General features: G+C 32.0%; 1 protein-coding gene and 1 non-coding gene across 2 annotated transcripts in view; one reads left to right on the forward strand and one right to left on the reverse strand.

Annotated features, from left to right (window-relative positions):
- Positions 1-9292: 9292 nt before the first annotated feature.
- Positions 9293-9365, reverse strand: Trnar-ccg (transfer RNA arginine (anticodon CCG)). Its single transcript has one exon. It is a non-coding gene; the product is annotated as a tRNA-Arg (tRNA).
- Positions 9366-13092: 3727 nt separating this feature from the next.
- The window catches only part of LOC134707604 (alkyldihydroxyacetonephosphate synthase, peroxisomal-like), a 34953-nt gene continuing 20820 nt past the window's right edge, over positions 13093-27225 (forward strand). The window contains exons 1-7 of the mRNA XM_063567533.1: positions 13093-13313; positions 15319-15408; positions 16284-16374; positions 18828-18948; positions 20337-20411; positions 20978-21049; positions 26474-26553. Coding sequence (XP_063423603.1) covers positions 13108-13313; positions 15319-15408; positions 16284-16374; positions 18828-18948; positions 20337-20411; positions 20978-21049; positions 26474-26553 — 735 coding nt within the window. The 5' untranslated portion in view covers positions 13093-13107. The remainder of the gene's footprint in view (positions 13314-15318; positions 15409-16283; positions 16375-18827; positions 18949-20336; positions 20412-20977; positions 21050-26473; positions 26554-27225) is intronic.

The following is a 27225-nucleotide window of genomic DNA, read 5'->3' on the forward strand; positions in this document are numbered from 1 at the left end:
AATATACGATCACAAAAACAAAATATATTTTTGAAAATGTATTCATGAAATAAAAGATTTATCCTCGAACATAGATATGATTACATATACTAGTACTAGTAATTAAATGCAGATGTATTATTATGTATAATATCATATATATATACTTAATTTCATTGTAAATTTAAAAATTGTTTTTAAAACATGTATGCATAATAACAAAAGAAAACATGATCATGAAACAATAAACATGTTGGACAGAACAAACTATATGTTCGATTATTTGAATCATAGATGCCTTGTATGGCTGCGATGATACATCGGAATCCGAGTACAAATTTTTAAGGATTAATTTATAAACAAACACCGAACAATTTCAAACCTAGCATCATGTGAGAGTAAACACACCGGGGTATCTATTATGACAATTGCAGTCGAATACACTAAGAAACTGTCAGGCTTCTCAAAAGGAAAAAAAGACAAACTAAAGAAATAAATCTGTACTGTTTCCAGTGGTCCTGGCTGTTGAGCCACAAATTGTGTGGGTGCGCTTGAATTTTCAGTACATTAATAGAAGGGTGCTTTTCACCAATCAATAAACATCTCTGGTACTCAGACCCGGGTTTTAACTATAAAAGGTACTTTGAGTTTTCGAATGGTCAAACTGGACTTTGTCTTGTCAACATTTGCAGGAATGTACTGCTATAGAATTGTTATCTTCCTGCACCCTTATTCGAAATCGCAGAAGCTTTTTCTGTAAGAATTAACCTTAAACACGAAACCTCGCGTTGGAACATGTGCAACCGTACAGAGCAAGTGCGAGTGGAAACCCTTGAAATAAAAGGTAAATGCAGATAGGACAAATTGATGCTGAAATAACAAATCTAACACACCAAATCATTTACTAATGGCATATCCTAACAAATTGATTTAAGAAATAGAATTACAAGGAAATAAAAAACAACATGACACCTCGAATTAGACCTTCGGTAACCGAATAGTGCATGTGCAATGGAAAACCAGTGGTGAAGCAAAAAGTAAACACTCGTGAAAAGTGGATAGTCGACTCTGAAATAAAAATCATGCTAAAGACACCAAATCATCTAACACCTGCATGTTATGACAAAGATAAATTAACTTAAAACGCGTGGAAACATATTTAGAATAACATTTGTTTTAAATGTTGAAAAAAGACGCGTAAAGTTTATTAGTAGTTTATTTTATGCCTTGGTTCAAAAACTTCATGTATATTACAATAAAATCGTGTCATCCTAAGAGAGTTGGCTTCTCAGTTTCAAAATAATAAACTTTTGAAAACACTAGCATACATTGATAGGGGTTTAATAAAGGAATAAAAAAAGAAAAAGAAATATATAGGTCACTGTGCTTGTTTTCGAGATATCAGCCATAGAAATTTTCATAGCTTTATCATTGACAAGTTTAAATCCTCAAAAACTATTAAAAAATAGTTAAAATTTCACAGGCTTTAACAGACTGCTTATCATTTTTCACTATTAAAAGAAAAATGGGGGTCACTGGGCAAAACTTGTTAAGGCATTCAAATGAATAAAACCAGAGGATTCCGAAAATCTGACAAAAATTTTAAAACATGACAAGCGACCTTCCTTAAACAAAAATTTCAATATGTTTTCAAGTAGAGCCAACATTAAATTCTGCTAAATGGGATAAAAATAGTAAAATCTTTTGTTAGGTGTAACAGTTGTGGACACAAAAATGTGTAAGAACATAATATTCGACTCTGATGGGTCTCGAACCAACAATGGTAGGCTCCGGAGGAAACAGTGTTCTCGATAACATGGATAATGAACATATTATGCCGAGTTAAGCCGTATGATATTATTCCGGCCAAAAATAAAACTACAAGATTGGCAATCATTAAGAAATACTGAATTGTGTTACATGTGACTTTTCTATTCAATGAGGAAATAGTGTCAAAAATATAGTTTGTTTATGATTATATGAGAAGACTTCCCCACCCACATATTACTTAATTTATAGACAAGAGTAAATTTCCGTACAGTCCGTCCACAGATTCATAACGCTGGCATATATTTAACTCTTTTCATTATGGTTATATTCGTTGTTAATGGATTTCAACACGAAAAATAATGTCATCTATTCTGTGAGATTTCTATAAATCAAGAATGAAAATTAATGTTTCTTATCTAATGTTTTAATATATGTAATCTGTTATTAAAGTCATAAGAAACGAGTGACCGGTGAAAAATAATGTTCTTCCAATTCTTGAACCAATGCATACAAACATCATAAACTTAGTCTTCTGTGCACGTAATTTATCATATTTTCGTGTAAATTTCGTATGATCGTCAATTTTTTTTTCAATCGGTCAGTGTTGTTGTGAAAATATGGCAGGTAATTAAAGTTCGTGTTTTGAAGCCGAGGTTTAACGATGTTCACCTGTTTGTCAACAATCGACAAAAAATAAACAAAAAAGCATGGAACAAGAGCACGTGTTTAACATGTAAATTCAGATAATAGTTTATTTTAAGGACATTCATGCGTATTGTGACCACCGGATTTTTACGAGATGGGTCAAACTGAGGTCACTTTCCATACGGAGAATATATCGGGGGAATTGCTTGCTGGAAGGAAGCAATTAAAATAAAGTACACTTCTTCTAAATATGAATAAATTAAAGAATTTTCTTCAGAAAAAAGTATATGTACATAAGTTTTATAATGAAAACTATCCATTGAGTTATTAAAAACATATGCATTAATTTTTTTTGATTTGAGGTTTTTTATGACTTTAAGTAACCCGTCGATAACTGCATATATCAGTATTTTATTATCTCCTTTACGTGAGTTTGTAAATGTCTTTTCCTCAAGACACAAAATACCTGTAAATTTTAACAGAATTTAAATACGTTTTGGCAAACCGTTGATAACATATATTCGCCTATAATTATCTCTGTAAACTGATATTTATTATTTACTGTATTTTTTGTGTCTCATTCACAGTTTTCCCATATACAGTTGCATTCATAACTTTATAATTATCCAAGTTAAACTCTCAGCTGCAAACTGATATGTCTTACTTTTGTTGTTTTCTATTTTGTTTTTGTGTCCCTTTTACAGTTACCCTATTCACTGGTTTAATCCGGTTTAGACCATGTGTTTATGAAAAGGCGTTGCTTTTTTGTACCTTTATTTTTTTTTAAATAAAGGAAATCAGTGATTGGTTGTCGATTGATATACCCAATATTTTCTCAATCGATATATGACTTTCGAACAGCGGTTCACTACTGTTGCCTTTATTTATGCAGTTCCTTTTATTCTTTTTGTGTATTTTTTGGCACTTATGTCACATGAATAAGTCGAAACAGTCTTAATCTGGTCTAGATTTTTGTATAAATGTATTTAATTGAGTTCTAAATCATCTGACCAAATATAAATTATTTTGCATATGTATATATTATTCACAATCGATGATTCTGGTATGAATCCACAACTCTAGGAGGAACGGAATTGGCCGAGTTTCGACGAATTTATCATGTTTATATTGTTTTATTGGAATTTTGGGTGTTCAATGCTCTTCAACTTTGTCATGTTTGTACTTGTTTGGCTTTACAACTATTTTGATCTGAGCGTCAATGATGAGTCTTATGTAGAGGAAACGCCCATCTGGCTTATTAAATTATAATCATGGTACCTTTGATAACTATTTACACCACTGGGTCGAGCCCAGTAGTCAGCACTTCGGTGTTGACATGAAAAATCAATTATATGGTCATTTCTATAAATTTCCTGTTACAAAACTTAGATTTTTTTGAGAAAAAAAACTAAGGATTTTCTTATCCCAAGAATAGATTACCTTGGAAGGACATAAGTCATAAAATAGAGGATCTATTTCTAGCCAAAAATAGAATAAGAAGAGCTTTGATCATCATGAAATACCAAATTTTGTGAGATGTGACTTTTATGATATTTAATGACGAATTAGTGTCAAAAATAAGGTTATGATTATGTAAGAAGACTTTACCACCCACATGTTACTTAATTAATAGACAAGTGGTATCTCCGCACAATCCTTCCCATATCTATTAAGCTGGCATATATTTTCCTCTTTTCTTTATGGATATATTTATGGTTTATGGATTTCAACACTAACAATACTGTCAGCTGATTTTCTCTATAATCCATAATGGCAATTACTAGTTAACTTATCTAATGTTCATCTATCATTGAGAACAGATATTGAATTTTTTATTTGTGAATTTATAAATGATGTTTCTTAATATATAAAAAAGAAGATGTGGTATGATTGCCAATGAGACAACTATCCACAAGACCAAAATGACAAAGACATTAACAAATACAGGTCACCGTACGGCCTTCAACAATGAGCAAAGCCCATACCGCATAGTCAGCTATAAAAGGCCCCGATAAGACAATGTAAAACAATTCAAACGAGAAAACTAACGGCCTTATTTATATAAAAAAAAAATGAACGAAAAACAAATATGTAACACGTAAACAAATGACAACCACTGAATTGCAGGCTCCTGACTTGGGCCAGACACATACATAAATATTTGGCGGGGTTAAAAATGTTAGCGGGATCCCAACCCTCTCCCTAACCTGGGACAGTGGTCTAATAGTACAACATAAGAACGAACCATCAAAATCAGTTGAAAAAGGCTTAACTCATCAGATGGACGAAAATACAAGTGGACGTGGCCGGGTACACAAAAAGACACAATGAAGAGATCTGAGAGTAATCCCTGTTATCTGACATCTTGTTCAAAGCCAATAACAACTAATAAAAAAATCATGCATCATAGATTTAACTTAAGGCGACCGAATAAATATCTTTTTAAACAGAATCTTAGTATTTTTTGGCAAACTGTTGAGAACATGTATTCGCCTATAACATGTACTAATATTGGAGTCAGTATCTAATTATTTCCTTTTTCCATCTTATCTGTAAACGATATTTATTGTGCACTGCTTTCTGCTGTATTGTTGTGTCCCAATCACAGTATATCCATTTACAGTTTCATTCGTGGCTTTATTTTTATCCCCACTTACTTTCTTCTCATCTGTAAACTGATATTAATCTTGTCATTTTTGTTTTTGTGTTATGCCCATTTCACAGTAAACCCTTTCACAACTTCATTCGTGTCCCATCCGCGGTTACTTTTAAGACTTTTTGTGTATCCCTGTCAATCTTCTTATCTAAAACTTATACCGTATATCACTAGATTTATAAAATTGTGATTTGGTGTCCCATCTTCAGTTTAATTCATGTCCCCGTTTACCTTCTTTTCAGGTACAGTATACAAATATGTATTACTTACTGTTTTCTATATTGTTTTTGTGGCCCATTCATTGTTCCATTTATAACTATACTTTAATCCGTGTTGACCTTTATTTTCTTTATATTGTTGTATATATTTTGTTTGTTTTTGTGTCTAATTAACAGTTTTTCCCGTTTGGAAAATGTCATCTGATATAAGTCTTATGCGAGGGCTGTATAGCCAGTCAAGGTCGTTAAACACTTCCATATATATCAGTGTATTGATTGTCATGGACAAGAAAGGGGAAATAGATACCTATCAATAATTGATGATTTAAACTGTAACCCTGAGTGGACCATATCAACAGTTTGTTAAAATTATTATCTTCCGCAGGGAGGAAAAATCCAGTTAAGTTTTAACTTTTTTGAAACCTAAAATGCATTTAAATTCTTTTCATTTATTCATTATTTAAGACATGCTGTGCATCAAAACTTTTCTAGATGCACAGATAAGTCTTCACTCAGAGATGAGGCGAAAGCATAGCAATTTTAGCCAAGGGGTCCACATGCACCTTCAGACACTGAATAGCAATCATTTGAACAGAATTTGAATACATTTTGGTAAACCGTTGATGACCTATATTCGCCTATATATTGGGGTCAGTATCTAATTATCTCATTTTCCTTCTAATTGTAAACTGATATGTATTATTCACTGTTTTCGATTCTAATTTTGTATTCCATTCACAGTTTTTCCATATATTGTTTGATACATTGTACATCTGTTTACTTCTCATCTGTAAACTGATGTTTGTTACTCTTGCTGTTTTCTATATTGTTTAGTGCACTTCACAGTTTCAACCGTTCACAATTTCATTCGTAACAGAGTTTTTTTTATCTTGCTTTACCTTTTGCTAATCTGCAAACTGACATGAAGCACTCAATGATTTTATTATATGTTGTGTTTTATTCAGTTTCATTCGTGACAGATTTTTATCCCTGTTTACTTTCTTCTGATTTGTAAAATAATATCTATACTCACCGTTTTCTATTTTGTTTGTGTACCCCATTCACATTTCCCTATCACAGTTTCATTCATGACAAGAGTTTTTATTCATGTTCTCGTCTATTAACTGATTTTTACTACTCATGCTGCGTTTTTCTGTAGCCATTTCGAGTTACAATGTATATGCATGGCAAAGTATTTTGCTTCTACTCATCCTATAGACTGATTATAACAATTTTGTTTTTCCACGTTGTTTTGTGATCCATTCATAGTTACATTGATAAGAATATTTGAATTATATGTTTATCTTTTTCTCCTCAATATTGTTTAATATTTTGTTAGTTTTTGAGTCTCATTAGCAGTTTTAACAGTTTGGAAAATGTCATCTGACATATTACTTTAGTCTAATTATCAAGTGTTTTATTTATTTGTCAGTAGATAAACCAATTCAAATTTTGGTGTGGATTCGTGTTTCTTTTTTATCTTTATTATTTTATTAGTATTGTTATTATGAACTATGTTGTTTTTGGCCATTCAGACAGCCCTTTAATATATCAGGGTATAATGTACATGGACAGCAATTTCTACGGATCCACCAAATATAAAAAAGAAGTTGTGGTATGATTGCCAACTAGACAACTATCCACAAAAGACCAAACTGACACAAACATTAACAACTATAGGTCACCGTACGGCCTTCAACAATGAGCAAAGCCCATACCGCTATAAAAAGCCCCGATAAGACAATGTAAAACAATTCAAACGAGAAAACTTTCGGCTTTGTTTATGTAAAAAAAAATGAACGAAAAACATATATGTAACACATAAACAAACGACAACCACTGAATTACAGGCTCCTGACTTGGGACAGGCACAAACATAAATAATGTGGCGGTGTTAAACATGTTAGCGGGATCCCAACCCTCTCCCTAACCTGGGACAGTGGTATAACAGTACAACATAAGAACGAACTATAAAAATCAGTTGAAAAAGGCTTAACTTATCAGATGGACAAAAATACAAGTGGAATCTTCAGTACTGTACCTAACGGTCTTAACCACTGCGCTTCACCTTAAGTTGTGTGTGCTGGAAATTTCGATACATTAACAGATTTCTCATTCATTTTCACCATTCAATACATCTCCGGAACTAAGACCGAAGTTTTAACTGGAATGATACTTTGGGGCCCGGGATGGTCAAATTGACTCCGTCTTTGACCTGCAGATCAATCTGAAGATATCATCTCTTCGGTATAAGTATTTCCGTTGAGGAGCCCGTTTGAACACTTAATATGTTTCCTTCACCATAATTACCGACTTCCCGATTTCCTATCACTTACTTGATGTTGGGAATTATATTGTCCGTGATGATGGGCTGCATATAAGTCTGTGAAACCATGGGCATCTTTGTTAAGATAGACATCGCAGATTCTTCTGTTCCCTCGTGGCCCTCGCGGGTTGCCTTGCAAGTAAGCAAAGGAGTTACATGCCAGGATCCCCATAATTTTTAGAGACATGTGCCTGTGTAACCATCATATATATTTTCATGAACATATTTAAGAATTGAATGCTTCTTTTTGTGATTTTATTCGGGTGTAAAAGCGTTGACCAAAGTACATTGTGTATGATAAAAATGTACATACAGTCAACGATTTTACAACACTATATAATTGCTTATAATTACATTTTTCTTGATAGGATAGTAAAAACACGATTTCTATCAAGTTGTTCTTTTATTTACCATGCACTTTATTGTTGAAGCGCGTGTCATCTTGAATGTTACATTTTATTTTGAAATTAAGATCAATTTCAGAATGCTGCTGTTGACCAATCAAAATAATGTACTATAATGAAACATACATGTGATGGAATTATAAATTATTGGAGGAACATATTATATGTTATATAATGAATACAAATATTGCTATGTATATATAGACTATCTTAAATTTATCTTGTCCAAATCTTCAGATGTGTACTGCTTTGAATTGTTATCTTCTCGGACTCTAATAATTCGTAGAAGATTTTCTATAAGCATTTTTAAAATTCTTACCATGAGACCTCGCATAAGAAATGCGGTCACCGCACAGTGCAAGTGCGAAGGAAAAACGTGATGAAATAAACGGTAAACATACGTGGAATGCAGGTGGTGCAAATTGATTCCTTAAAAATACGATTTTTTTTTACACTTAATCATTTAAAAACTGAAAGGTACGACAAAATTTGGTAAACAAATAGAATTGCATGGAAATACAAAAAAAAGACATGACACCTCGCACATGTCGCATTAGAACTTCAGCGAACGCACAGTGTTAGTGCGAGAAAACACCCGCGTGGTGAAATAAAAAGTAAACATATATGATGAAAACTTAAGCGTTAATTAATTCTAAAATCATGTTATAATTTTTAACCCCGCCGCATCTTGCGCCTGTCTTAAGTCAGGAGCCTCTGGCCTTTGTAATTAGTCTTGTTTGATTTTAGTTTCTTGTGTATATGGGGAATGTGTCAAAAAATATTATATTATATCAGAGCCTTTAATATGACGTCCATTATCACTGAACTATTATACATATTTGTTTAGAGGCCAGTTGAAAGACTCCGGCCCCCGGTTGGCTTGCGGGAGTCAGTTCTCGCTGCATTGAAGACCCATTGGTGGCCTTCTGCTGTTGTCTGCTCTATGGTCAGGTGGTTGTATATTTGACACATTCCCCATAATGCATAAATTTTCCATTATCAATTTTATTTTAACACCAGCTTGAAACGCAAGGAAATATCAGAAAATATTCGTATCAAATGTTTTACAAATAAAGTGCACAGAGTTAAGTTAATAAGTTAAGTCTTGGTTCAACAATATCTTTCACATTTAAATTACTAGAACATCGTTTCGTGTCTTTAAACAAAAAAAAACAAAAATATTTTTAAGTCCGGCATTTAATTTTGAGTAACTGGAAAATTATGTAAAATATTTGATTTTACTGATTTGCCACATTGTAAATACCAAAAAGAAAATGAAAGAAAATAATACCTTCGACCCTGATGGGACTCGAACCCACAATCTTCGGCTCCGGAGGCCGACGCCTTATCCATTAGGCCACAGGGTCATCGCTTTGCCTAGATAATATTTTTTATTTTAATGTGGCAGCTGGCCATAAGATATTTAAATTAAGATATTTCATTTCACAGGAACGGTTTTTGCAGTTGATTAGCTGAGCAACAATTTGAAAGTATATAAATGTATTGACCATTCCACAAATCGTTTTCAAATACTTGAAATAACGAACTTACAACAAAAAGTAAAGTCCCGAAAAGTCCGAAAGTAATTTTTAACATCTTGACTCGTGATCAAAGACATCCTCGACACTGTTTTCCCAATAAACTTTGAATACTGATAAAAGGGGTTCATTATAACCGAGACTATTATAAAACTGTTATAATAGTCTCAGATTATACTAGCATGAAAAGCGAACATTCGTGCACAAGTGCTTTTTTCTCCAGAAAACTCTCTATATCAGTTTATTATACAATGTCAATGATCAATAATACACAATCAAAGAGAGATAACGCAAATTTGTTTGAAATATTTTTTTACATGTATAAGTATTTACAAAGATAGAATTGTGTCTAAAAATACATGCTCCCATCGTCATTTTTCTGTATTTTTATCCTCAGAAGGACATATATGATATATTCACCGTGATCCAGTTCCTAATTTAATACACTCGGTATAATAACAGAAAAAATAAATTATTTACCATTTATCATTTATACTCGGAAAGAATATGTAATAAAAGCACAGGCACTTGTCTCAAAAAATATTCCTGTATACCTTAATATAACAATATTAAGGTATATAGGAAATTTTTTTTTTGAGACAAGTGCCTGTGAATAAAAGGGACGGGGAAAATATTAATCAAGACCATAACGTGTTGGATCACCTAGTCTTCAAGAGCATGTACTTTGGTGTGGACCGTGATCGATCACCCCCCACCCCCCAATCCCAGAAGTGTTAAAACAATTTTGATGAGTAAACTTGATTTGGGACTATCAATGCACACCGAATAACCCGCGTAGCAGTTAACTTATAGTGAGCACCACATTTTTTGATGTTATTTCGTAAAAAAAATAATTCTAAATTCCATTTTTAACCGTAGTACCAAAAACGTTGATGACGTCACAGTCACATAAGAAAATTATGTCTATGAGCTGATAAACAAAAGGACGTCATCCAATCAGAAGACGCTTTACATACAAAATTCAAATACCAAGTAGTCCAAATGTCGGGAAGAGCATGACCAGCATATCCAAATGTCGAGACACCATGCATATCAAGCATATCCAAATGTCGGCAAAACCTGGGCTAGTATATTCAAATGCCGGAAGACCATGACAATCATATCCAAATGCCGGTGAATGCATGAAAAACATATCCTAGAAAAAAATCATTAAGTAACACAAACACAATGTTAAAGCTCTTGTTTGGTTCTATTTTGCATGATGAAAGTTTTATGTATCTTATAAAATCATGCCGTCTTTCATTTTCTCAAACAATCGCAAATGAATTTGTCACGGTAAATCGTATATTTTCGCTCAATAGTTATACCAAAATTTATATCTTATTACTCTTAAAGTAAAATGTGCAGTATGTGGATATATATATATATTGCACATTCTATAAACTTTCTATTAGAAGAGAAAACGCCAAAAAATAACTTAAAAAGTAGATCCTCTTAATTTAATTGAAAGAAGTCCCCTTATAGTAAATAAAGCCAACAGTAGTATACCGCTGTTCGAAACTCATAAATGAATAGAAAAAAAACAAATCCGGGCTACAAACTAATTCTGAGGGAAACGCATTAAATATAAGAGGAGAATTAACAACGACACAACATTAAAATGTAACACACACAGAAACGAAATAAGCATTAGACAAAATCCGATAAGAATAAAAAATATAACGCCAAAACTAAATACATGAATTTGGGATAGAAAAGTACCGTCCCACGTCTTATAGTGATGTGAATTCACACTCAAATATAAGAGGAAACAAACGACACAACAGTAACACAACCTTAAAATGTAACACACGCAGAAACGAACTATAATATAACAATGGCCATATTCCTGACTTGGTACAGGACATTTTTTAAAGAAAAAAATGATAGGTTGAACCTGGTTTTGTGGCATGCCAAACCTTCCGCGTTAATGGCAATGTTAAATATAACATTAAAATGACATCACAACATAACAGTACTACAATTCAAATAAATAGGAGAACATATTGGACAAAGAAACAATCGAATAATAGCTAACAAAAGGCACCAGATTTAAAATATAATACGTCAGGAGTGCGTTGCGTCGACACAAGACTTACCAGTGACGCTCAGATACAAAAGTTCGAAAGCCAAAACAATTACAAAGTTGACTGACAGCAAAAGTTTAATAAAAGCTGATCCAAATACGGCCATGGTTTTCTGCTTGGGATACAAACATCCTTATTATTTAAAATAATTTATAATTTTGCAAACAGTAAATTTTATAAAATGACTATATAAAAGACATACATGATAAAACTGAAGTATTAACTAACTACAGGGGGGTCGGATACATTATATAAACCAACACAAAAAATTGACACACCCGATTTAGTCAAGACCTCAGCGCAAAAAGTGATGTCACATTTGAAATTGTAAAAAAGGAATATTAGCCGCTGGGATCCTGGCTCACTGCTCTACCTATCGACGAAGTAATATTAGATTGGTCAGGATGCCGAGGATCAAACGTTTTAATCAAAGTCAGCTATCCCTATATTTTATGGTTTTATGATTAAAACGACGTTTTTTGTAATCTTGATTTGAAGAAAAATTCTTTTTCACCCTATCATATACATAAGATTTTTTTTTAGAAAATGACACCTGCTGAATATAAGGATATTGCAAACTTTATTTCCACATCTGTACCTAGTGCTCAAATGTATAGCATTCTAAAAGAAAACTGGAATCCACCTAGTTTTTTTCCGAAGTTTTCATAAACGATGTACGGGTTAAAATGATGCTTCTAATATGCGTGGCTGCACTATTTCTAATGCATTGTCTATTCAACTTCACAGGACAGAATTTATTGCAAATTTTGCGTTTTGTTCGCTACTGACGACTACCCCGGACAGTTTGTTAAAAAAAAACACGCTCAGAATTGGGTAAAGCAAATGGTGAATGTTAATCTCACAAAAAATACCAAAAATCAGCCTTATTAAGATATCAAAACTTTACCAACACACATGTGACAAGACGCGGCTAGAAAAATAGATGCACCCCCCTTTTTTTTAAATGACTGGATCCGCCCCTGAAGGGCCGATACAGCAAAACGAGCAGATACGATCTGCAATTAAATAATTAAACTAATATAAAAAGTTTATTTAGAGAACACAGTCATGCGGATGAACAAAAAGTGTGCCAATTATTGAAAGAAAGAAAAAATATGGTTTGGTCAAAAAAAATTCTCTAGTGTTCAAAAACATTTGTCACAATCAAAATGATTTTATATCACATATGAAAATAAATGATAACTTATGATCCCTCTGATCTGGCTTCCATGCACACTTGAAATCCGTTAATTCAGTGATAAAGTGTTATTCTGACTTATGATGCATAACTGCGAAAATGCACGCAACTTTTATATCAGATCAATTTGAGGTTCCCGTGATTTCAAAAGTTAGGGGCAACCAACAATCAATCAATAGTTAGGGGGAAATGACACTAAATTATACCGCGAGTGACCAATACAGTGACGAATTTTAATAAGGCCGAGGTTGTCTTAGTCGATTTTCGAATGTCTCTATGTTTTTCTATGAACAAACCTTTGAACCAACGCCTGATCGGTCCAAATACTGTTTATCACTGTTTATATAAGAACATGTCGAAGGACAGGCTAACTGTTGCGAACAAGCACATTTGTGGAAATTCAAGCAATGGTTACAGCTTGACACAATGCAATGGTACAGAGAAAAACAATGTTGCAGGACAAAATGAAGCCCCGTCAATGCCAAAACGCCGGTACGTGATATATAACACAAGCATGGATAGTTTTCTGTGCTTATTACTGTTAGTTATAACAAAAATTTATGGCACATTTGAGCAATAATCCAAATAATTATTATCAGCTGAGAGTAATCAAATTTTCTAAATGTGACATGAATTTCTTATGCAAATAAAAAATCATATTTTTTTTTCATTTATGTCTTAAACCACAGGCACTTGTCTCAAAAAATATTCCTGTATACCTTAATATAACACAAGGTACTTAACTTAATTTTTGAATAATGACACCCAGTCCCAAATTCCCGTTATTTTTTTTATTTCTCGGTTGTCAAACCTACTTAAACTTAATAAGCTGTAAATCTAAATTGATTTATCTACACAATGGTATATGACACGACTATCATTGTTGTCGGGATCATAAGTAGCAGGCCTCAGAAGTCGGTCAACGGGATGTTTTTTTGCATTCGTCTATTTTTTTGGCAACACCCAGTCCGCATGTAATTTTTTACTGGTTTCTCATTGGTCAATCGTCTGGCTAAAAATAAATGTGGGAAATTTTGGTCAATTTATAACTCTACATTAGTGTCGTTGTGTACACGTGTGTTTCAAAACAAACTTATTTGTGTTTGTTTCACATAATCTGTAAAGAATTTACAATAAAGGTAATAATTCATAGTCAGAGGGAAGCTAACAGTTTTTATTTTAATAATTTTTTATAATAATTCAATCACTGCGGGCTGGGTGTTGCCAAAAAATTAGACGAATGCAAAAAACATCCTGTTGACCGACTTCTGAGGCCTGCTACTAATGATCCCGACAACAATGATAGTCGTGTCATATACCATTGTGTAGATAAATCAATTTAGATTTACGGCATATTCAGTTTAAGTAGGTTTGACAACCGAGAAATAAAAAAAATAATGGGAATTTGGGACTGGGTGTCATTATTCAAAAAATTAGTTAAGTACCTTGTGTTATATTAAGGTATATAGGAAATTTTTTTTTTGAGACAAGTGCCTGTGTCTTAAACGGAGACTACATGTACTATAAATTAGGGACTTGTTTCTATCCATGAGAAGATCCAATGTTTCAACATATATTTCTGACTTGTAAATATATGTGTACTTTGATAATGGATCTTCCCATGGAAATGGATAGATATAAGCGGTCCTACTAAAAAGAGCCCGGGTGTACATGTGAAGTAAAGGCGCTGGGGGGAAAGAATAAGCGCCCAGGGTAGAAAAAACAGCGCCCAGGAGAACAAAATAATAATATTTTATAACAATAAATGTTTTCCCATGGCATGATAGCCAGTCAGATGAATACACATACATAACTGGCACTTTTTTTTCTTCCCCAGGCGCCTTTTCTTTTCCCTGGGCACTTTTTATTTATTCCTCAGGCGCTTTTTTTCACCTGGGCACTCCCAGATGGGTTTTAGTAGGACCTGAAATAAATGAACATGATGAAGGTAGTAATGGTGTTACCTTCATGATGAATAACGGTAAAAATTGTTGCCAAATAATGTTTACAGTTATTTTTGGTGCATGATGATAAAAAGAACACTTTCTTTTAGATGATAGAAATTTGGATGATTTAGACGAATCAAGTTGAATTTAACCCAAAAATGATGTAACAATAATTATTTGAGACCTCAGATAAATCATGATAGAATAGTTTGACGAATCATCTACTTTGATGCTTATGATAGCTGAAAATGACCGTTTGACGCCTGATGTTAAAGGGCATTACTACCCTCATAAGTGCCTGTGGCTGTTACCATGATAACAGGCTATAATAAAGGTAGTTTTTTAAAGTTTATTATTAATTTTTGGTTGGTTTGGAAATGTTCTAATCTTGTAGTTGAACATGCATACATGTATGTATATGGAGGGATGAGGAGTAACTTTGTTATTTGTAACTGGTGCAGTACATGTAGGATGCTTGCATGTACCAGATTAAAAACATATAAAAAAAAATAATAGCATATAAATTTTTGAAGTAATTAATTTACTTTCAGACAAGAAGTATTAAAGTGGAATGGTTGGGGATACAAAGATTCAAAGTTCAAGGTCAACAAGGATGGACTAGTAGAGTTCACAGGAGAAAGGTACACATGATTTAGATGGACATTTTGTGCATAGAATTCAGTTGAAATTACAATTTGTAGGTTTTATTCAGCATGTTCAGCAAATACTAGTGATTATGGATGATTTAGTTAGTTTCAAAATATACCTTTGTATATTCTATAGGTAAAGTATAACAGGATCAAATATTAGAGTTGACCATTTCAATCACCAGCATCTGACAGCTGGTTTCACTATGATTGACTCAATGCAAAAAAAGAGGATTTTTAACTTCATTATTTAGTTCATAAAAATTGTGTACATCAGGTATAAAGGTTATGGGGAACATGGGAAGATGTACATGTACAACCAAATCCCTTTCTAATGAAACAAAATTAAAATATATATGTTTATTTGCAGGTTTGACATATTTCGCTAGTTTCATCATAATTGTAGCAGCGTCCAAATATTACAATTATGTCATTTGGATATTCACTTTTTTGTTGATGGGTATTTAAAACATTCCTGACCCCCCCCCCCCCCCCCCCCCCATAAAAAACATAATACTTACATTATCATGATTATACTCTACATTTTCCAGTTTCCTGTGAACATTTTGTTAATGAAATCACAAAAAGAAGAAAAACTTTGGCTAGTGCTTCAGAGTTCTAAAGAAATACCTTTTCTTGATTAAATATGCAAGGATACATTTTTTTCGTTCTTTGTTCATGTTGTATGAAATTTGTGTCTTTGTATTGCTTTATAATAAAATATTGTAAATATTGAAATATCGAATTTCAATATACAAAATGATATATGGGTATACTAAAAATAAAAACATAAAAAAATCAATAAATAATTGGTCATTGGGCATGTTCGGTCGAATGGTATCATTCATTGTATTCATTGTATATTTCAGATACAAACTAAGTGGACAAACCATGCCAATGTTAAAAGAATGGATGATGGCTACAGTTGGGATAAGTCTAGATCATAAAACACCTGCACAGGTATGTTGGTAATGTTTATTTTCTTCAATACCACAACAGCAATGATTGGCAGTTGCATGGGAAACAAACTTTTACAATAATTCTCAGATTTTTCCACTAGTGCTCTAAAGGGGATTCATCAGACATCATTTTGAATGAATACACTTAAATTTACAACAACAACAAAAAATGTATTACCAGCATGTATTTTATTGTATTAAATATCAGTGGAGAATATCTTAAACGTAATGCAGTTTTAAAATGTCAAAAGAAATGCATGGTTGTATTGATATTTATAGGCAATAACAAGACGTCTGGAAAATGCCATGAAGCAATGCTTTACCAAATGTTCTGAACAAATTACCATCCTTTTACACTTTAATGTATAAACTGTACTTCATACTGTTCAGTACCATTACTAAAAATAATATTAAATGATTTATTTTATTATAGTGTCACATATTTGATCAGACATATAATATGTATATGTTCCGGACCATATGAGTATTTGGACCATACGCGTATGGTCATGACCATATGCGTATACTCATATGGTCCGACCATATGAGTATAATACTCGTTTGGTTATTAACGGGCAGGACCATATGAGTATTTGGACCATATAGGTATATTTATTTTTTTCCAAATGACATTATAAACGTTTCAATAATACAAGAACTTTATCTAAAAAAAACAGTGATGGTTTAAAACATGACAATTTTTTAATTTTATAATCCAAAAAACTACGTAAAAATTTAATATTGATGCCATAGTTAGTTTTCATCGCTAGTAACATTTGTGCATGTAGGCTTGGATGACATTCACTTCCACACGGTATCATAGCTTTTTTGCATTTGCAAGAAATTTGTGCACGATCTTTTTCATTTACACATTTCGTTTGCGAGTGAAAAACAAGCCTTTTTTGCAGCTGCGTACAGTGATACCGAGGTCTTTGGCAATTCTGATGTCTACGGTGTTTTTAAGAAGCTCTAGATCTCAAGTATCGTAAAATGATTGACTGCAATACACCATCTTCACAACACAACTTAAATAAACTAATAGTATGCTACTTTCCAGTGACTTCTTATGTAACAGTTCATTAAGAAATTTTTGGAATTTAATTTTTTAGTCGACATATTGCCATTTACTCGTAATAACAAATCGGTAATGACCATCGGTAATGACCATCGGTATAAAATGTGTTTACCTCAAATTTGACAATTAAGTAAAATAAACAATGTGAAACTTCTTATTTTTATTTAGCTTATCTTTTTATTATAATATAATGATACAATAACCTATATGATAGCGTCTTTTGAATGAACGGTCATACCATATGAAGAGTTTAGAAGTATTAAAAGTAAACTGTAACAGAGTGTTAATTACCCCGACCATACGCGTATGGTCGGACCATATGAGTATATACCCATATGGTCATGACCATACGCGTATGGTCCAAATACTCATATGGTCCGGAACATATATACACAATTGCTTAAACAACACAAAATAAAATGACCAAATATCCAGCCTTATGTAGACTTATGAGACACTTATGTACATACATTTCTAAAATCAAAAAGTTAAAAGAATTCACTAAACAAGTCATTTTAATCTAAATGTGTAAAAATTCAAATTCTAAAACTTAAAAAAAAAGATTTAAATAGATTTACTTATCAACATACTGAGCGTTAAAAATAAGAAATAGCAATCGAAAAATATTAATTATCACAGATAAACTTACAAAGAAGTAAAAGATTTTCCAATATGACTAAATAATTTGAGTTAAAATCACTGTTTATAAATATAAATAGAAAAACATTAAATATTATTGCTTGATAAATTCTCATGTGCTAAATAGTTTTCGTCTCTGAAAAGATTTAAAAATTGCATATGACAAAGAAGTTTGTATATCTTCATTCGACATTATTTCGATAAATTTACTGTCCATATCCAAAGTATTGAAACCATCAATTAAAGTTCTAGCTTTAGCAAACAATTCAAATCTAATATCGTCATATAATGGGCAAAACAACAAAAAATGTTTTTCACTTTCAACATCGTTTCTATTACATAGTCGGCATAGTCTTTCATCTACTGGTGTTTGCGGTCGGGCATATCGTCCTGTCTCGATCGCCAACGGCAGAGACCCGCTACGGAACAGGGAAACAGTTCGACACATATTTTTGGGTGATAGTATGTCAGTAAGGAGATGTGGTATGATTGACAATTAGACCTCACCAGGCCAAAGGATGAATATATAAATAGATATAGGACTCTACAGCCTTCATTAAAAAGTAAACACTATTCTGTATAGTGCCCTGTGAAAATAAAAATATATTATTTCTTTCCTGGAAATCTAAAATAAAAGACAAAACTGTGTTCTGTTTGTTACACCTTAAAAATTACAAAAATGTATGTATTTTTGATTACCAGTGCATCTGCACTGATTGTGAAATTTTATTTCATTTTAGCCTGAACTAACCGCTAAAGATATACAGGCACCTATAAAAAATGAAGAATTTATGTCAGACCTGAGACGTACAGGAATAAGTAATACAGATGACTGCCAAGACAGACTTTTCAGAGCTCACGGTAAGATTATTTACTTACACAAAATTCAGTCTTCATAATGTTTTTTTTTTTTGTAAATTGTCAGTCTAATGGACTGTTTGTAGCTTAACTTCATGATCTTGATAAAATTGAGAATGGATTTGGGGAATGTGTTAAAGAGAAAACAAGCCGACCAGAGAGCAGTTAACAGCCGAAAGCTACCAAAGGATCTTTAATCCAACAAGAAAATCTAGCACCTGGAGGCATGCTTCAGCTCACCCCAAAACAAAAAAAGTGTACTAGTTCAGTGATGTCATTATAAACTCCAACTTTAAACTTATGATTTATGATATTTATGTGATTATAAATGACAGTCAATGTAAGATAGATGATGTTGAGATATTTTGTATTTTAAGGCTAAAGGGTTCCAATTTGTGGAAAATGAAAGCACCACAATTCATGCGTTTTTAGTGTAAAAATCAATTAACAGATATTTGCTGTGAATATTTATTATAGTATTTAACAAGATATGAAAGTCAAAAGATGGCATATAATTAGTTCCAAAAATTTGCAAGTAAAAAGCAATAGATTAATCATTTGACACATCTGTTAGTGTGAAATTTTAATACACCTTATTGCTATTTGTCCGCCATTACTGGATATCACACAGGTTCCTGTAAAACTTGACGTCAAAAAACAAAATATCTGACGCCACATTGGAAAAGTGATTGTGTATGACATCAAAAGTTCAAGGTGTATATTTATAGTTGTTAGATTTAAAATAAATAGAAATTATCATTGTTTTCAAAATTCCAATAGGGAACATACTTTATATAATTGTTTGAATAAACCAATTTTTTAAGACGTTTCGGCATTTTCCTCTCAACTACATGGCTGACATTACATTCAATCATTGATAAGATGTTATAGGTATAACTATATATCTTATCAATGATTGAATGTAATGTCAGCCATGTAGTTGAGAGGAAAAATAAAGAACTGAAGAAGGCCATTGGCCGAAACTTCTTGAAAAATTGGTTTATTTAAACAATTAAAAAGAAATTAGTTAAGGATTGACTGCATATTTTTTCTGTCTACGAAGAAATAACATAAAAAATTTGGTGCACACTGAATAACGCATGTAGCGGATTATTTAACAGTATGCACCACAAATTTTATGTTTATATTTCGAATAGACAGAAAAAATATTACAGACATTTCTTATAATTTAATTCTAAATTCCATTTTAAACTGTAGAAAACCATGAAAAATCGTTGATGACGTCATGGTCACATGACTGAATTATGTCTATGGGCTGATAACAAAATAATGTCAGCCAATCAGAAGACACACTTAAACATCCAAAATAAGTAGTGATCTTGCCGCTGTCGAGTCAAGATTTCATATTGAGTCATTTATATGTTTTGAAGGTCATACATTACATGAAGTGTTTCTTCTTCGAGAAGGGAAATTTAAGAGAATTCCAGATCTTGTGGTTTGGCCAAGTAAGTAACAATACTTAATTTATAGGGGGTGCCGCTGGGGTTCAGTTACCCCACCCTTTTCATATAATTTATATTTTTAAAATGTATACCTTTTCAAATCTTGCATAGGTAAAAATGTAAAATTTTCCCATATTGTTTGGGTTTCATGTGGTGTGTAATGTACGAATGGAATCTCAAAGTGTCAAAAGATGAAAAACTGTTGATCCACAAAAACACAACCGAGAACACCAAGAAAGATGACAATGAAATATTTTTGATAGTTTTCCTCAACCTGTTCACATATTTTTAAGCCTATTCCAGGGGCATGTCCTATCGCCTTGTATATGAGTCTTAAGAAGAAGAAAAATGTGTGAAAGCATATCAAATTATAAGCCTGGTACCTTTGATAACTATTTATTAACGATTGTTTTGAATCCTTGATTATCTAAGAATGGAATAGAATGTTAATGAAGTAAAAATTATATTTTTATATTGGAAGGTCCACATGCATGCCTTGAACATGTTAAATGACAGTAAATCATTAAGCTATTTTCCATATTTTAAGATATTGTAACTCTTTTTTTCAGCCAGTCATAATGAAGTTGTAAAGATAGTAGAACTTTGTTGTAGGCATAATGTTGTGTTGATTCCTTTTGGAGGTAAGATAACAATCAGTTTGAATGTCGAAAAAAGTTTGGATTTTATTTATCAGACAGTTTGCTACTTTTGAATTGATGTTCGCAAAAACTAGTTCTGCCTATCTCATCTGCTTTTTTGTAACTCTTTGTTTCATTTAAAAAAAAACTTATGTTTATGAAAGAAAGCTTCCACATATTCCATTATAAGCAAATATTTCAAAGAGAAAATGTGTTTATCATCATGTTTATTTCAGATTTCTCTATAAATATGACATAATTTACATTTAATGTTTTCTTTGTTCTGGAATATTTCTTATTATTTTTCATATAAATATTTGTAAAGGTACTGTGAAAGTATTTAAATTCGTGGGTATCAATTTTCGTGGTTTGACCAATATTTACATGTTCGAGGAGTTTTAAATTCGTGGATTTCAGTTTTCTAAAAAAGTAAAAAATAAATCTTTTAGAAATGTAGGTTACAAATATTCTGGATTAAAGGAAATTGCAAAGTAAACATTGACCTGTGTATATCGTAGTGACAAGACTTATTAACCCAAGGTAAAGTGATCAACAGATTAAGGACCATCAAAGGTGTTAATTAGGCCATAAACATGTCACCTAAAGAAATCAGTATTATAAACAAATGCTATAAACGTATCTATAATAATATTGTCAAATAATTCAAGCCCAGCATGAAATTATTATTTCCCATATGTATGAGAATTATGAGGATATAAAATGAACACTTTATCATACTTGCATATCAATACCGGAAATCTGACTTTCATAAAAAAAAAACTTTTTCATGAGAATTAAGAGATCAAAAGTTGTACAGTTTAGATTATTAAAGATTAAATGGGTATAATCCTGCATAGAGTTGTACAGTACAGTTTTCGCGAAAGCCATCCCATACTCCATACACCGAGTTTTTTTCTGGTGTTACACCAGGAAACTCCGACATCACTCCCTAAATTCTCGGAGAAATTTGGGAGTATTCCCTCCGACTTTCGCGTAAATCCGTTATCTTTTGTTTATTGTATTAGCGACATCTCTCCCAGTCTGGAGTGACGCGGTGTCACACCAGGTAATTAATTGCCCTAATCCTTCTGATCTATGCCGGCAAGCGACAGTCAAGGTATGCGAGATTTCTTATGTAATTAAACAATTGCATTTCCCGTCTATTGATTATCAGTTTATATCTGATTGCTTGAAACAATTGAAAGATAAAGTAAAAATCAAAACGTTGTTTGTTAATTCTTTTAATTGCACTGACTCTGTACATTTAAATCAAGTTTTAAAAACAAACTATATTTGATTTTGACTTCCGTTTTTTATCAGTTAATAAATATATAATTTACTTAGTAAAGAGATATAATTGTGTAACAATAAACAGAGACTAACGCTGAATAAATTTAGGCAGTGTTAAGAAAAATTACAGGTCTCATAATTGTTTATACAAGTAAAAAAGAAAGTATTATTCACTATCTGTTATGCTAATAAGTCTACGTAATTTCCATTTTACGATTACAAAATAAAAGTTTTAAAAAGCAAAAGGTTGTTGTTAATGATTACAATTGCATTAAAGTTTTATAAAAAAAATCTAAACTTGATTATGATCTCGATTTATTTTATCGGTAATTTATATAACTTAAGTTACGAAAAGAGACATACTTGCGTGAAAATAAACGAAATTAACGCTGAAGGTATAAAATGTGAGAAAGAAAGAAAATAACGTTTTAAAACTTGTATTTGCAATATGCAAGAAAAAAAGAAAATACTATTCACCATTCCTTGTGCTTAATAAGTCTACGGCATTTTCTCTTCACGGTTTGTTAGCACTACTTTAGGATAAATAATACATTTCGGCTACAACAGGATTACTTCTATAGCTGCATCAACTTGTCGTTGCATAATATTCATTTACGCACAATGAATGCAAATTTTTGTGTTGTATTTAGAAGAGTGATCTTTAAATATTTTTAAAGCAATTAATTGCCATGGGAAGAAGATACGCATCTCAGTGATCAACAGTGCGTAGTTGAACTTGAACTTGACTTCACTCACAATATTGAATGCTAAAAATAGTGACATCAATTTTTTTATTTGGCGGGAAATAGTATCATGTAACAGTAAACTCAGGTGACCTTTCTGGATAACCGTGGGAAAGTTCATTCAAGGTTTAAACTTGCTTTGTAAAAAATTGACATAAATGTGTGTGCGTTAAGATTGAGGCTCTAGAAGGTCCTTTTACAATTGATTAACCGGATTGTAAATTATATTCCTTTTCTGAATAAACCAACATCAGTCTTTTATTTTTACATTTCTCAGTCAACAGAGGACATAAAACCGGACATTATTTATACATCCATAGTCAACACTATATATTAATGGTAGATGAAAACAGGATGCATGTTGTTCAGTTCCTAATGGGCGTTGGTAGAGACCCTCTGTGAAAATTTGTCGATATCGTAAAAATCCGATCCACATTTTTTTTTACATATTTCTTTCTTGAAATACAATATAATTTCATTTTAATATTCTATTTTATAAATTGTTGAAATACTTCTTTTTATATTTCGCCGAGGATTTTAACAAGCAGTAAGATACGGACGGATTGCGGTAATCCAATTTTATTTTAAATAATTAAAGATCAATAACAGATCATTACGGACAAAAAACACATGATTTTTTTCTCTATATAAATAAATAAGGTTGTGATTATTGTGTTGTGTCTAGGCGGCGAAATCATTTCAGTATTTATGAATATTGGGCTGCCACATTGCATGCATACAAAACTATTTGTCACTTTACAGTTTCTTTTTTAAATTCAAATATTTCAAGTCGGTAATCTAGCGAGGTAGTGAAACATAATATTTTACATTTCAAAATAAATTGAAAGTATTAAACAGAGTTCACTTGTTGATCTGATAAATTAACTCTTGGGTTTAATTTAGATTGAACATATAACCGTAAAAACATCATTCTGTTTGAAGCCAGTTGATATTAATTATATGATATTGAACTATTAATGAACCGAATATTGCTCATACATATAACCGTAAAAACATAATTTTGATTTAAGCCAGTTGATATTAATTATATAATATTGAACTATTAATGAACCGAATATTGCTCACTGAGTAGGTCATAAAAGGTTCTGATTGTGGTAAAATCATCTTTGTTGAAAAAACAAAAATTATGACCGGATCAGCTATAATGAAAATACAAAACATGCGCGTAGCTGCGTTTACGTCAAAACGCCCGGGCGTACACTTGAATTTTGAAAATAAAACAAATAATCGACATAAAATAATAAAAACTGGTCAAAAGCACACCAGCCTTGTGCGTCTTTTTTCAATGGATTGTAATTTTGAATAAAAAGGGACTAAATTTACTCAAATAGATCATTTAATTTATTTGTTGAAATCTTTTGTAAAAGTCTGATTCTACTATGAATTCTACGTACTTTTCTTGTATTTTTAAAAAGCAATTCACTATCTGCTCAGATTCGATATGATGTTTGTATTTTTGTCGAGCCTGTGATTTATGTCCCAAAAACGAGACAAAGTGGCGTCAATATTTGGGTTCCGAATGTGGATAAAGTCTTTTGAATGACCCTCCGTGAAATTTTACGAAAGATGAACAGAAACTGTTTATGATCAAAAGAGTATTCAGAGCAATATAATTATGCAATTATATCTTTTATTTTCCTGCATTTTAAGGACAAAATGTATTTCTTTCTGCAAGTAATAAGTGGTCACAGTTTTGGCTTACATTTTGTTATTTTCTCAATTACAGTTAACTTCTTGTCAAACCTTCAACGAATTTTATGAAAATGCTGAATGTCTAAAGCTGAAATTTTGAAAGCATTTGTTTTCATTCATTTTTCTGTTCTTTTCTGATAGACAGATAGCCGTACTATTCTTAACGCAATTAATTGTTTTACATGCTCAATTTATAAACCTTTCATAGATTGTCGTGAAATATTCCAGATCAAGAAAAAAAAACGTCAAACGAAAATTTTAGATTTTTTTTTAAATCCCTTTAAAGGAACGATAAATTGATTCACTTTTTGTGTCAAGAAATCCTAGGTGTTTCAGAATTATTTTTTTTATATTTCCCCTCTTTAATAGATATTTCAGTTTTCGTGTTCATTAAAAGGTGCTTTTGTCGATTGTATGCTCACTAACGGCATCCTTTAAACTTATTTATAAGTGATATTGGTTTGGACGTTTTCTGTAAAACCAATGAACATTACCAGCTACCTTCCAGGTTAATACGATGAATATAAAGTTAACATATTACAAAATTTAACCAAAACAAATAAACCATTTAGATTCAAAAGTATGTTATAATCTAAACATATTTATGTATAGTGGATTGGGAAACAAGTTTTGCAACTTATATTAATCCCTTTCCACTTTGCGGGTGCGAGTGCTGCCTTGTAGCAGCATTAGCCTACTCTTTTTCGAAATCTACAAGGGTGTCTTTAACGTGCAAGAGATATGGCTCTCTCTTAAAACGAGTCAATGATTTATCGTCCCCTTCCGACGTACTATCATCGTTTCCTTAAGTATGTTGCTATCAATGATTTTTTACTAACAGGAATCATTACGGTATCTCATTCTCGATAGCTTTCGGGGGCTTCGTCCTTTACGAACACACTACCAGCAGGTGCTTTATCATTGAGCGGTTGGCACCCCTCATGTCCCTCGCCAAGGTTCGGGCGTACACGTTAAAATAACTCAGCTACGCCACTGCAAAATAAGTGTTTTATTCGTATTTTTATACGTTGTATGTTGCCTGTCATAAGACAATGACATGGGGATATACATACAAAAATAATTATCTTATTTTAAATAAAAATGTCACACTTTTATCTGACAATGAAAGGACATTTAAATACCGTATTTTAAAGAACACAGGTGCAATCAAGATCGATTAAATGTACAAAGGTAATAAATCTGGCTAATCCGATGATGTTGTCACGCTTCATTAATTTTCAGTTCATACGATGGGCAATAAACCAATTAACAGCCACTCGGTGTTGGGAGGGAATCTTTGGAGGAAATTGGGAGTATAATCTGTGATTCGCGGTGTCAATCCGCTACACACGGAAATCGGTGATTAGAGTTCGCGATTACATACTCTCTGGGCGTACTGTAGTTCTGTGACTGATATTAAAGTATTCTCAGATTCGAGGTTGTTCAATATATTCTCTGGAACATATCAGTAGTCACACCTTCATGGGGATCTTTCCATGTTTTGATTTGGACAATGGTTGTTTATTCATGGATTGAGTCATCCACGAAAACCACGAAAATTGGTACCCCACGAATAAAAGTACTTTCACAGTAGTTTAAATTCACCTACTTTAATCATTTTTTCTATAAAACCTATTTTTCAAGTCGAACAAGTTTAATTTTTTATAAAAACTCTTTTCAGGTGGAACAAGTGTATCGTCTGCTCTAGAATGTCCGTCGGGAGAAAAAAGAATGATTATCTCCCTTGACACATCACAAATGGTATGTATATTTTATTGAGATAAATGCAATGGGATCTAAAGACAATTATGGAGTAGGCAATACTAAAGAGACTTAACTCTTCAAGTCAAAAGAATGTTAAAACAGCTTAAGATATTCAAAATTCCAGAAATCTGCAGTTTTCCTTGATGAATATTTTGTGTAAAATCTACTTGCACAATTTTACTAAAATTTGGTTCAGTTATTAATGCTGAGTTCACACGTAATTCAAATTTGATTCGCATTATCTAATTCGAATTAGTTTAATTTGCATTCGAAACGTTTTACGTCCTAACGTCAATTCTAATTCAAATAAAAAAGTGCATCAAATTCACTTTACTGTCTGATAGACGTTAACTTAAATTCGTATTAACAAAAACATATTTCTAATGCGAATTGGATAATTTGAATTAGCCAATTCAAATCAATATGAAGTAAAGTAGAAGAGTGTGTGAACGCGATTAGTGAATTCGATTCAAATTCAATTTAAATTAAATGTACGTGTGAACCAGGCTTAAATAGTTTATATTTAAAAAAAAATTAAATCAGAAAATAAATATAAATAAATAAAAATAAATAAAAAATAAATAACAATGGGAATAGAAGTATCAAGATGGTGAGTGCTCTTCATTTGATAAAATCTATAAGGTCTATAATTTATTCATATTAGTTATA

This window comes from Mytilus trossulus, chromosome 2 (assembly GCF_036588685.1).
Source record: "Mytilus trossulus isolate FHL-02 chromosome 2, PNRI_Mtr1.1.1.hap1, whole genome shotgun sequence".
Taxonomy (NCBI): Eukaryota; Metazoa; Mollusca; class Bivalvia; order Mytilida; family Mytilidae; genus Mytilus; species Mytilus trossulus.